Source organism: Pyxicephalus adspersus, chromosome 2 (assembly GCF_032062135.1).
Source record: "Pyxicephalus adspersus chromosome 2, UCB_Pads_2.0, whole genome shotgun sequence".
Taxonomy (NCBI): Eukaryota; Metazoa; Chordata; class Amphibia; order Anura; family Pyxicephalidae; genus Pyxicephalus; species Pyxicephalus adspersus.
Window position 1 is genome coordinate 110,483,527 of NC_092859.1, and position 13,614 is coordinate 110,497,140.

Genomic DNA, 13,614 nt, shown 5'->3' on the forward strand with positions numbered 1-13,614 from the left:
TGCCCAGGAGGTTAAGCTACCCAGGAACTGAGAATATGGCCAGTGCTTGACCAGCACTAACCAATGGTCATCCTTTAACCAGCCATTTACCTTATAAGTATATCAGTTAAAGGATGAGTTGCATTTCTTTAGGATTACTTTATAAAATGTGAACATATACCAGTATATACTGGTAAAGCATTATTGTTGGTGAGACATTATAGATAATAAATAAAACTGTACTAACTCAACAGGTGGCTGCACAATGTTTGTTAATAATAGGGTAGTTTTACCTCCCTTTCAGAAAGCTTGAAAAATTCCCCACATTTGCTGCAATGGCGAGGGTCTAAGAGTGTGGCTACCTAGTAGTAGTATCAATACCTAGTATCAATAATACTTGTAACTGTGTAAACAATCCAGCATACAACTTGCCATGTTTGCCAAGATGGACTGTGAATCTACTCCCTGTCTTCCGCACTGCGGGCCTTCATCCTTAGAGCAACCCCACAGATGTTTGCAAGACTGGTATAAATCACATTTATAAGTATTTATACATATTTTTAATTGATATCATTAAGACCAGATGTGCTTAATATTATTAGTCCTAATGAAAGGAATGCAGGTATCTGCATAAACACATTGTCCCTCTGTACCTTTGGTAAATCTAAATAAAGATTGTTATGGTATAGTACATTCACGTGAACACAGGCCATACCTCCTCTGATAGTGTGAATCAATGCTATCCATTTTGATTTTATTTTTGTCCATGAGAAAGATTTACTCCTTTTGTCCATGTGACCAATGTATGACAGTAAAAAGCTGACAGGTTTTTTTGCTCCCCTACTTTATCCGAAATAAAACATTATTTTGCCTGAAACTGCGCTTTAATTATTGCAACCCCCCTTTGGCTGTGTTAATGTAAACTGATATGTGTGAAATAAAGGTGTAAAATTGTGGTTCTACAGTTATAGTTTAATTACAAAATACAAAAGAACAATTAGGTTTTATGATGTCAATAAATTTAGTATAAACAGTAACAGTTTAGTATTACAAAACATCAGTCCAATGGGAAATGTTTTAAAAAATGTCACCAATTAAATGGCTTTAATATAATTTACAGAATATCATTATACATGTATTCAAAACACACAAAAACATAAAACAAATAGTACACAACCAAAGAGTAGAGCTGCTTTGTGCCTGTTAGTGTACTGTACATAAAATACTGTTTTTTTTTCCTTGTTACCACTTTGTGTGAATTTCTTTCATATAGTGAATAGACATTTACAACGTCAGCCTTCCTTACTTCCCCCCACCCACTACACACGTACAACCACACATGTAGAAATCAGGCAGAATAAAAAAAATTCACTTTGACATCCATAAAAAATGCATCATCTTCTTTTCTCAGTTCTTACTGATATATTTGTGTGGTGCATGATCTGGGAACATTATCACCTCCCTGGGGAAGATTCTGAAAGACAAGATATGTTACAGATTAGTTTACTGCTCATTTTGAAGTTCAAATCTTGTCTTTGTGGCAGAGATTCATATCATTTTATTAACTCTTCTGCTCACAAATTTTTTTTAAACAACTGATTAAAATTAAAGACATGCACTGCTGGAGAAATATAAATGTTTATGGAAAACCCAAATCTCATTTTCATTATGTCTGGTATTTTACCCTAAAGTTTTTTTAAACAAATCATTTTTTTTTTAATCTGTCTCAGGGGTTCTACCATTAAAATCCTGTAGTGATGGTATTTTCTGTAATCTACACTCCTGCAATTTGCAACAGCATTGCAATAAGCCTGTCATTTGAACTTCTTCCGAGGGCCATTGGGCTGCCTATAATTTCAGCACATTCAGCTTTACAATTAGTGTGGTCATCCTGAAACAGTAAGTGGTAAAACTGGCTTCTCCAGGTAACAAAAAAAGATGCAAAAAATATATATATATATTTTTTTAAGGCTAAATTCAGACTAGCAGTATTGTACAAGAGATTTACCGACCCCGGGTGTCTACTGTCAAAAAGTAGGTGTCCAGGAGCACTAACACAGCAATAATTCAAGTCTATAGAGTTGGCAGGCTGGACGCTATATGTAGCATTCAAAAAAAGTACAACAATGCTGCTACTTCCTACCACCTGTCGAAAAAAGCCTGAACTAGCCTAAGAATACTTTATCCAGTACTGCATGCCGTTACAAAAAAAATAAAAATAAAATAATAATCCTTATAAAATTTGAATGATTCTTTTTACAGATACACACTAAGAAAGCAGCTTTTTCACATAACATTATTGTTTTGTGGCAGCATAGTATACTAATGGTCAGCTAGACCCCTTTTTCTTAATTGTTTTTGTATTTAATATTTTTTTCTAAATAAAAAAAGAAATAATCATATAAAAACCTTTTCTGTTTATATACACTGTAGAATGCTTGCTAAGTATGAATGTATAAAAATATTTCCTAAGGACATACTTGTCATAATCCTGTGTCCTTTTTATCTTGTGTGAATAAAGATCCTGACTCTATTGCTGTTCTGAGTTAATCAGAAATATTTTTAGCAGATGTTGGAACAACATGAAAGACAGTTTTCATGAATTAGCAGCTACTGTACTGAACAGGGTTGGAAGTAAAGTCAGTATAGCAAATGGGATCAGTGGAACCAGAGGCAAACAAGGACCTAAAATGCCATTACAGAGCTACGCCTATCTTTTCTGACTGAATAGTGACTGTAGACCCATGTTATGTAAAAATAAAATAATGGATGAGGGCTGCAGAAATTGCTTCCAGCTAGGTGTACTTGAGTAAGGTCATTGTGGGTAGGTATAAATATATATATATATATTTCTTTATTTTCCAAAATGCTTACCTCTATTACTTCTACATATCTTTTCACACTTCTGCCTGGTTTCGAATCGATTGTGATTTCCCCCACAACCACTGTAAACAAATGGTCGGCAATCATCAGCTTCTAAGTGGTAATACCAAAGTAATATGTAATCTGTGCAAAATCCTTCATCCATAGGTAACTGACAGGGATCTGTACGGAAATAAATAACAATGCCTTTTTTTAATATGTAAAATACATCTGTCCTGGATCACTTACATACATTATATGGGGTATCAATTTTGAGTAATTCTGCTGGAAAGGTTCCTGATTTACTAAATGTGAATATCAACTGCATGATATATTTGCATACCCTGGCTTAAAACAATACCAACCTAGTTCAGTAGGACAGATTCTTATCCTCATGGTTGGAACTACCTATTTCGCAGAATACATCTCTTGGGCTTGAAGCAAGGGTTTTATTTATTAAAACTGTTTTTACAGTGTTTTATTGGATATACCTTTTGTCTTTACCAAGCTACTGTATATTATACTTATTGTACTCACTCTGGGCTTGATTTTTCAAGCTCTCCAAGAATGGAGAAGATAGATTTTCATGGGTGATCCAGCAAACCTGTAATAGATCTTCTTCAGGATTGAAAATATCTGCCAAACAATAGCAAATAATTTAAGAAATCTATTCCAAGTTTGCTGGATCACCATGTTCCCCCATGATAGTCTATCTTCTCCAGTCCTGGTGAGATGTGGTAAATCAGGTCCTCTGTGTCCATATAAAACATACTCGAAATGTAAGTTTGAAAGAGACAACAGTTAACTATTCTACTATTTTAGTGGTAAATTTACATCTACTGTAACCCTTTTTTTGGCTTTTGAAAAAACAAACATAAAATCCTTATTTAAACAGTGCTTACAGATAAGGGTTATAGAATTAAACAAATTATATTTAAATTAATGAAAATGAAGTTTGCATTGTGAGAAAAATATGTGTACTTTTTTTTTAATTTACCATCCTTCAAATCTATGACATTAGAATGAAGTGTTCCAAATTAGGTGCCAATAAAAAAGAACATTCTTTTGAAGGTATGCCTGTGGAATATTTCTTATGAAACCTCATTTGTGCAGGGGCTGATGCCTGGGGTGTCATTAGCCAGGAGCTCTATACGGCCCCGCAGAGAGAAGGCTGTGTATGCTTATGGATTTGGCAAGGGTTTTTTTTCAATTTTATTTGAACTCAATCATTCCACTAATAAGTAAAGAAAATTAATAAAAGTGGTGTAGATTACAAATGACTGCTAATTTGTTCAGGATTGACTAGCCCTACAAAATAAAGAAATAGATTGCATAAAATAAAGTTGTTGCCAGTTATACTGGGAGAAATTCTTTAGTTCCCCAGAAAGAAAATATTAGAGCAAGTCTAAAGTTTCTAATGAAGTATTTAGGCAAAAACAAAGCCTTCTACCGGAATGTGATGAATCAAAGACAGAGCCAACAATACCAGTAGATATTTGGCCCAAACAGATGACCACAGGATAACCATATATGTGCGTAAATAAAAAGATATCAAAACAATAAAACAAAACAAAAAAGGTGGCTAGCAGCTAAACATCAACTATAGTTGCTGACACTAACAAAAAGGTAGTAAAATGTGAAAATGTAGTTCAGCTTCCTACAGTTGTAGCCCAGCACATTGTAATCTAGCACAATATACCACGGCTTAGCACCAAATAGCACTCTTAACATAAATTGCCCACTTTTCTAAGCTTTACTAAAAACGCACCTTCTGAAAACCCACTTTTTTATTGTGAGGGGGCTGGCACATACCAAAGCTCCCCTTTTGGCTCCTCCAAGTTAACTGACCTACTTTAAAAGACCAGGCAGTGCAATTTGGATTGAAAGAATTCAGGCGATTTTTTCCACAGCTGCAGGGACCACAAATTTCGAACCCTTCTAAACCACCGCAAACCCATGGTAAAAACTATTTGTAGTCAAGAAAATGAATGTACATTGTAACGATGCTAGATTATTTCTAGATGAGGAAGTCATCATGCATTATAAAAATAAATAAAATGTTTTATGTAAGATATATGTGCTCATTGTTCTGTTGCAGATCCCTGTCAATAAACATACCACCAACATGCCGCTTCCTTTTGCGCAACTGTCCCATTAGCTCCTTATCATTTCCGCCTGGAGAGGAATAAAGTGCAGTAACTGTTATCAGAAGGTGCAATAAATTACCAACACATTTATTATCGATCATTATATGTACAATAAGTGCTCTTGAACACCTGCTTCCTTAATATGTATACAAAATGACAGACATAGTTGTAAAATTTAAATGGATGAAAGCTTCGGAAACAGAAAGGTTAGTCATTAGTCACAAAGAAAAACACTTGTGCACGGTATCAGTGACTTGTAATTAGGACATAAGGGAAATAGAAAGGCATTGTTTTGTTTTTGTTTTTTTGTATATTGTATTTTCTCATTGGGCCTGATTTATTAAAGCTTACAAAGGCTAGAAAGGATACACTTTCATTAGTGTAGCTGGGTGATCCAGCAAACCTGGAATGGATTTCTTAAAAGTCATTTGCTATTTGTTAGCAAAACTTTTCAATCCAGGACCAGATTAATTCCAGGTTTGCTGGATCACCTAGTTTCACTGATGAAAGTGTATCTTCTCCAGCCTTTTAGAACTTTAATAAATCAGGCATATTGAGTATTTCCACTGTGATTAGCTATCTACAACTGTGCTGTTTTTTTTCTTTTGGGCAGATTCTTGCTTTTCAACCAAACCTTATCTACTCAGACCCCCAGAAAACAGTTTTACTTTCATAGCACTCCTGGGTCTACTAAAAGCCATCTACTAAGGGCCACTATGGAAGAACAATTTTTGGGTTGCCTATTCAACTACTGGCCATTCAAAAGCACTACTACTGTGTAATGATTGGCAGCTAGGTAAAACTTAACCATGTCCAGGTCTTCAATAGGAGGTGCCTATCACCCTTCAGCCTGTGTATGGAAATTTGTGAATTTGTGTATATATTATTCTACCTTTGTATTTCAGCTCTGTTGTAGTTTTTGGGTTTGCTGTGGTAGTTTCTCTCTCGTTTAGGTAAGCACCATCTTCTATATTTCTGGTTACAGGATGTACAGGAGTTACCATCTCCTCTATGTGGTCCAAGTCTTCATACCCTTCATCAGGATCTATGGACTTCACAATTAATTGGAATTCTTTTCCTGTTAACATATAAGAAGTATCAATCATTTTTTAGTATATCAGTTTGAGGCCAGGCGAATTAGGTACTGCACAAAGAATCACCATTGGTTGATTCACCTGCAAACATCAGAGTATATACCAGGAAATGCTTTTTTTTAGCAATTTTTTACTATAATGATTTGCATGAGCTACTGAAGTCTTTCAACAAAAAACATTAACTGCTGTTATTGATTTGACAGTCTGCCAATTTGCTCATCTATTGTAATTTCAATAAGAAGAAAAACTATTAATGAAAAAAGACAATAGGTAGTAAGAGAGAACTGCATATATACATTTGCACTGTATATATGAACAAGAGATGACCCAAAGAGAAGCACTGTGTTTTTAAACCTGGCCTGTTATTTTTTTCCTATATACTCCTATATACTAGGCTTTTATTGTTCTCTCCACACCCTTACTTTGTGGTTTTAAGGAGTCCTTTTTTGCCACTACAAAACAATTTGTGCCAATGATGTAGATATAATCAGAATGGATGGGATTTAGCCCTGACAGCTGGGTTCGGCTGACACCAAATCTTTGCTATTTCAGGCCAGATTTGTAGCCAAGTGTTTTTCTGGTAGATCAGCAAGTATGTTTCTGTGCTTTCAGCATCTTTACAGGAAAGAATCTTGGAGAAATATGCAAGTTTAACATATATGTACAGCATATATTTCTTTATTTTGCCCTGGAGTGACTTTACTAGGCATTAGCAATGTATAGGCTCTTTTTTTTTAAACTGATAAATTAACATTTTTAGAACACATTGCTGGGATTTTATCTAATACTGTATAAGAAATGTGTTGTTTGAACAAAATATAGTCAGGTTTGGTTAGTTCCTTAACTCAACAAGACACTTATTTTGTTTTATGTATTAACTAAGAAATATAATACACTCATGTCTGGTGAGTGTGAAATATCCCTCTCATATCCTATCCATCAGATAACATCAAGTCATATCCATCATATTCCAATATCTTTTCCTTAATGTACATTGTTTTTCTTAGTTTCTTGTGGATCCCTGGTTAAGAAATTTACTAGCATTTGGAATCCCAGAAAAACCAGACCTGGAGACTGTGCATGCGCCGGAGCTGGTAGGCCGCGCTTAGTGGAGCTTCCACAGCACTGAGCCGCAGACACCCACACACAGCCTCACCAGAGTGTCTGCCCGCTGAAAATGGGTCGCAGACACACAGGGATCACACAAACCAAAAGCGATCGCTGCAAATCTCGGGCGATGGAGAGTTTTTTCACTAAAGCGGATCCGGCGGCTCCCTCTCCACAGACTTCCAAGATGGCGCCAGCTAGTGATGCAAGGCGTAATATCTAAGGCTCCCCTCCACATGGTACACAGGACCAGGACACTGAAATAAGCTGCCTAATGTCCTCCAGTCACCCATCTTCACCTGCACTCTCTATTGATATGACAGGGGAAGCTGCCCCTGCCACTTCAGGCCTCATGGGATTCGGTACTGCTGGGAATTCCCTTTTCATTTACTGGCACATAAGGAAGGAGCATCTGCAGTCTTTAGATCTATTTCTGATCTTCCATCTAGTTTGGCCACTTTTGCCCTGCCTCCTGTACAACCAAAAGTCCTTGTATCCTTGATGCACCGATAGGAGAAGGATGGCCAGTTCAATGCAAACGCAGACATCAGAAGAAGGCGAAACCAGGAGCTGATACGTCCTCAACATGACTATATCCACTGATCTTTGATTGTTTTATTTACTGTATGTTTTTATAGATGCAATACTCAGTGGCCACGGCTGTGGTGACACTTTCTCAGGTTCTATGTGGTCACGTACACACCCATTTATTTGCTTATGGCTGTTTTATTCAAGTTAAAGTTTATTTACATGTCATTTATTGTTTTGTATTTCCTGTATTTTGACTCGGGAGCGGAAGCTCACCCAGCTATTTCTGAGCCTTCACAGTCTCTACCTTAGAGTCCTCGCTGATAGAGTGAGGAGGTTTTTGGGCACTTTAGAATACCTCCCTAACCGATCCTACTTGTGGTTTGTTGTTTGAGCTCATTGCACTTTGACAAGTACTTCCTGGTATTTGTATTGTATTGGTAGGATATTCCTTATATCCCCTTTAATCTTTCCTAGTCACTCCCCCCCCCCTGTTATCTGTATCTCATTGACCTAACAACCTACTTATTACTCAACATTTTCTTCGCTTCTCACGGTTCAGTCCCGAAATGGCGACACATAAAATTACTATCAGATGGTCAATTTAGCCACGGTATACGCCTCTCCACAGCTCTGGTGAGACTAGATGAATTTCGTGAGGGCCTAGTTATACTAGATGGGGACTTAAATTGTGTCCCAGACCCTGCTGCGGATGTTTCCCACAATTCTGAGGGATGCCAGGACAAGGCCGCATTAAACAGACAATGCTCCATCATCAAATGATTGATGTTTGGAGAACCTTGCATCCTTCGGATAGAGACTTCAACTTCTTCTCTAGGCCTCACCAGAGCTACTCAGGCATTGACCATTTTTGGATCTGTCACTCTGACCTGATATAGGTTCATGACTGCTCTATAGGCACCGCAAATTTCGGACCATTCACAGATATTCCTCCATGTTTCACTTCCACACCTTTCTCCCAAGGTGTGGAACTGGAAGCTGAACGAAACCCTCCAGAAGGACAAGGAAGTCTCAACAGACGTCTCTAATGAGCTTTCTTCTTACTTTTTAACTAACGATACACCAGGACTGAGCCCTATGTTGTTATGGGATTTGTGTGGATTGATATCCAAAATTGCAACCTTGGAGAAAACTCACAAACGTACACTAGACGCGAACATAGAAAAAAATTGATATTCCTTCGTGAAAAACTGGCTTCCCTCTGCCTTGGCAAAGCCAAGGCGATGCTAGCAAAATGTAGAAGGATGTTTTATGAATTTGGAAATAAGAGCAGTAGAATACTAGCTAACTCCCTGAAGGCCCAGACATAATTAATAAACAGGGGGAAAAGGCTCATCTGGTCAAAGACAGCTGCATGCTTTCGGGAATATCATAAGTATTTGTATAACCCCCACCCACATGAGCAGAAGCCGTGTGCTGCCCTGGATAGACTGTCTAAGATCAAAGACTATATATTCAACTCAGGTATGCCAGAACTATTCAAGTCTGATATTGAGGCCCTAGAAACCCCCATTACAGAAATTGAACTCCAAAAAGCGATAAAATACACTGCCTCGGGGAAGTTGCCAGGACCTGATGAGTTTACTTGAAAATACTACAAGACCTTTCAGGAAATTCTTTCACCCCACTTTCTAGCTACTTTTAACTCCCCCTTAAATAAGTAATGGTTTCTTCACAGGTATCACTCTATCTGGCCCGAACCAAGGACAGTGAAACTGGGACTTTATACCCCCTTTTTTTTTTACATTTGCTGCTACTCTGGATTCTTTGGACTTATGTATCTTTAAGACACCCCCATACTCTGTTTTGCCCCCCCCATCTCCTTTGGTGTCCCTTGTTTCCCCCTACCCCCTTGATTGGTAATGGTTGTTTTGTAATGTTTCATTTGTGTTAAAAATAAAATAAAATGTTTAAAAAAAAAGAAAAAGGTATACTTCAGAAGAGGCAATGGGGGGGTTTGGGGGGAATTTCCAGGATTGCAGGCAAGTGTGAAAACCCTATTGTATGTGTATTGGTGTTGGGTAATGAAAGGCATCTCCTATGTTTACTTTCCTGCTTTCTAAAACATACACAGTCTTGGTTTCATGAATATACCCCTAAATATAGTCACGAAGTCATGACTAGCGAGTGTGAAAGGTGGATCTCAGGAATGATAACAGCCATGTATTTACTGTCAGCTAATAAAATACATGTGTATCTGGAAAAAGCAGGGAAGGGGTCCATAACAAAATGAAAAAGAAGATGATCTTCCTTATTATTCATGAAGGCTTCCTAAAATGTTCTTCTGATGAAACCTGATTGGCAAAATGTGTAAAGAACGGAGATGTATTGTCTGTTCTGTCAATAATGAAAAATAGGTTTTCATGCTTATATAAATCTGATATTACTGAAATGATTGTAATGAATGGTCTGTTTTTAGATATTTATATTTTTTTAATAAATTGTGTTTTTAAGATATTTAATGGAATCTGTAATTATATAAAAGTACCTGGAAAAGTTGCACCTTAGAGGTAATGTGCAAAAATAGAGTAAAATACAACAGCAGAGGGTTAAAGCAAAGCCGACACTGAAGATGAGAGGTTACATTTCTAAAAGGAGAGAAATCCCCTCTTAGACAGTTGTCACAGACAAACTGTAACAAACATCCCCATTGGCACATAGCCCTTATTACAGTTCTGGTAGGAACGCACAATTTTAAATTTATCCTTGCTTTCATTCCTCTTAACATTGGTATTCTGTATAGTGAAAGAGAAAGAATCTCCCTAACAGGGATGGCAATAAAACCCTGACAGTGGTTGTAACCCCTCATCTAAATCTAAGATAATCTAAAAGAATTTGGCCTTAAATGAAATGAAACTTGATATGCAACACACACTGTATTTACAATTGGTAGGTAAACATGATACTGGTATAATTGGTTTGGACTCACCAGGCGTGATGTGATCACTTATTATGTTTTGGGATGATTTTTGACAAAATCACTTTTAAAGTGATATTTATAAATTGTTTACACAATACATCTGAATTACTTGGATGCCTGGTATTAAAAAAGCATCAAAGTTGATAGCATTTGTGCCATGCCAGGCAGAAGTGTTGTATAAAGATTGTGTGGGAATTTTAACCAAGTAAGGTGAAGTGAAGTTATGTGTGCATTTAAATAACATGCGGATGCTAAGCAGGTATTGCTGATACACTGGGTAATGATACATTCATGATCAGCAGAAAGAGAATTTGGATAGTTGATAGTTTTAGTTTATCTGCACACAAGCATGCATTCACTTTACACAAAAAGGTAGCCTTTGCGGTGTCTGACCATATTGCAATGTCCTAACTAATGTTACCTTCTTCCACCTAATATACATTAAAATAAAACCCTTTATATGTGTACACAATAAATGCACCTTTCTAAAGATTTCTGGAAATAAATTTAATGACTATGCAGAAGCCCTGTAAGTATTTTTGACGAACACACTATTTACTGTAAATTGGAAGGTCTTGTACCCTGTTTCCAAAAATAAGCCCTACCCCCAAAGTAAGCTACAATATATATAAATACTTGGACAAGAGGGAAAGCATTTAGGGAAAGCGCTATTGCTAGACATGAGAAATTGGGGCCAATGGTTCAAAAGGAAATGGAGTCACAAGAAATTCAAGATGGAATTCAGGGATTGGAGAGATGAGATGATGTTCCAGAATGTGATGACTATATTTGAATAAATGTGGATATTTTTGTTCAAGAATAAATGTTAATTGTTGTTCATGAAAAAATAAGATATCCCCTGAAAATAAGCCCTAGTGCAAAAAAATAACCATAACATAAAACACCATAAGATACATGGTATACATTTTCATAACAGTATAAATGTTTTAAAACACAAAATAAACAACTTATAATTAGACATCTTTAATATACATTAAAATGTTGACAAAAACCCTTTTCTTTTGTTTAGTTTGTATTGAATGCGTTGGTTTTTCTCAATGAGTGGACCAGTAAGATGGATGGAGAAGAGAAAAAGCTTACAAGATAAAGTACCGGAAAACGTGTAAAAAGAAAACCTAACTCTCCTGTTACCTATGCTCCATATATTTTGCAAAGAAACTATCCCACCAGAGTTTAACAGGAAGCCAACACTTGGGATTGTCAATGTCCTAAATCCATTGGCTCCCAGGTTCTTCCTCTTAACTCCTTGTCCCTGCTGAATCTGTAATAACATGGAGGTCACCAATAGAAAACAGTAAAAGTTGCAAGGGATAATTGTTGGATTCCTAGCAGACTTTAGGTAAGGGTCCAACCCTGCAAATTTTTTCTTATGTGACATGGCTACATGCACTTAAACATTGGTATGGGTAGCCCAGATGATACTTTTGTCAAGTTCAGGTCAGGTCAGGTTTTACAATGTACATTATGAATATTGTATCAATCTCTAGGATAACCTTTAAAACATGCTGAAAAGTTCATCTTATGAACATTAACTTATTTTTTCTTTAATGTGACAGTCATCTTAACTTATTTTTTTACTGTGACAGGTATTTTCAGGTAAAATTGAAAATTGTTTTAATTAAAAAACTTCTTTAAACAATGACAGTGACAATTACTTCAATGACACTGACTATTATATAGGACCATCCTCCACAATAACTAAAGCATATTTATTATTAATATTATTTATTTGACCTTTTAATTGATTATTTCACCTCTGCCTGCACTTGCTTAGGCAAATTTGACAGACATAGCCTGTTCCACACATAGGATGATGTATTAGCACATCATTATGGTGATATTTGCAGGAACCCTAAACATGGAGACAAATATGGCTGCTTGGAACACAGAAATGGGATGATAAGATTTCTCATGCTTGACAACTGGACACACAGATAAAGAGAATTTTATATGCAGAGGTAGGAAAAATGAAAGTAGGAGGCTTGCTTAAGCCTGCATGAAAATAAAAATTTTCTGAAATGGACCTAAGGTTGTCTTGTCTATATATGCTGATTATATATGTGGGCTCTGCCTCCATGTGAGTGAATTTATAGGATACAGAAACCTGTCTCGATCCATCATTTGGAATGAATATTCAAATACCATTGACCACTACCTTGCAGGACTAAAGACACTGACTGCCCAATATACAGAGCAGTACATGAATGTTCCTTTACATGGAGACTACTTGATTCTGCAGGCCATTCATATATATTGTTCATTGGCACATTGCCGTGGATCAGGTAGGGGTGACCAGTATTCCTCCACAAATGACATAAAGAAAGTGAGCAAATAGCTCTGACACCATCTGCATTTCTGAGAATAATCTACGCATGTGGTTATAGCTACGGCAGAGAATTAGGACGTAGCAAAAGAAACACAGAGACAAGATCTGATTCTCCAGCACCTACCTAAAATGCTTCCCTTACAATCCTGTATGTTTCTATATAAATCATGTACAGTATATCATATTTTCTAATTGTGTCAAGTATAGGTTTATTGAATGAAGGCGATACACTGTCATAAATTAGTCACAAATTTCCATGTGTTGAAGATGTCATAGTAACACGTAATGTGCAATCTAAAAATATTGCTTGTTACATATTACCAAGGAAATAGAGCCTGTGACTACAAGCTGATGCTGGTCATTTACTGTCCAGCTTCTATTAGGAACCTTCCAACAAATCTCTATTGTTTTGTTAATAAATTGTTTGTGCTGGAATTCAAATTGCTTCAATATAGCAGAGAGTCAAAAAATCTAGCATCTAACAAATGGAGCTTGATCTAATTACTGCAACTTACCGCACTTGTCATTCAACTCTTTTTTGACCAAATCTTTCACGTCTTCCTCCTGAAAATCAGCAAGAACAGATATTGGCTAGAAAGTATATAAATA

General features: G+C 36.5%; 1 protein-coding gene across 1 annotated transcript in view; it reads right to left on the minus strand.

Annotated features, from left to right (window-relative positions):
- Positions 1-1,433: 1,433 nt before the first annotated feature.
- The window catches only part of LOC140322496 (uncharacterized), a 129,034-nt gene continuing 116,853 nt past the window's right edge, over positions 1,434-13,614 (minus strand). The window contains 6 exon segments of the mRNA XM_072399057.1: positions 1,434-1,453; positions 2,854-3,024; positions 4,844-4,858; positions 4,963-5,040; positions 5,881-6,066; positions 13,521-13,569. Of these exon segments, the coding sequence (XP_072255158.1) occupies positions 1,434-1,453; positions 2,854-3,024; positions 4,844-4,858; positions 4,963-5,040; positions 5,881-6,066; positions 13,521-13,569 (519 nt within the window).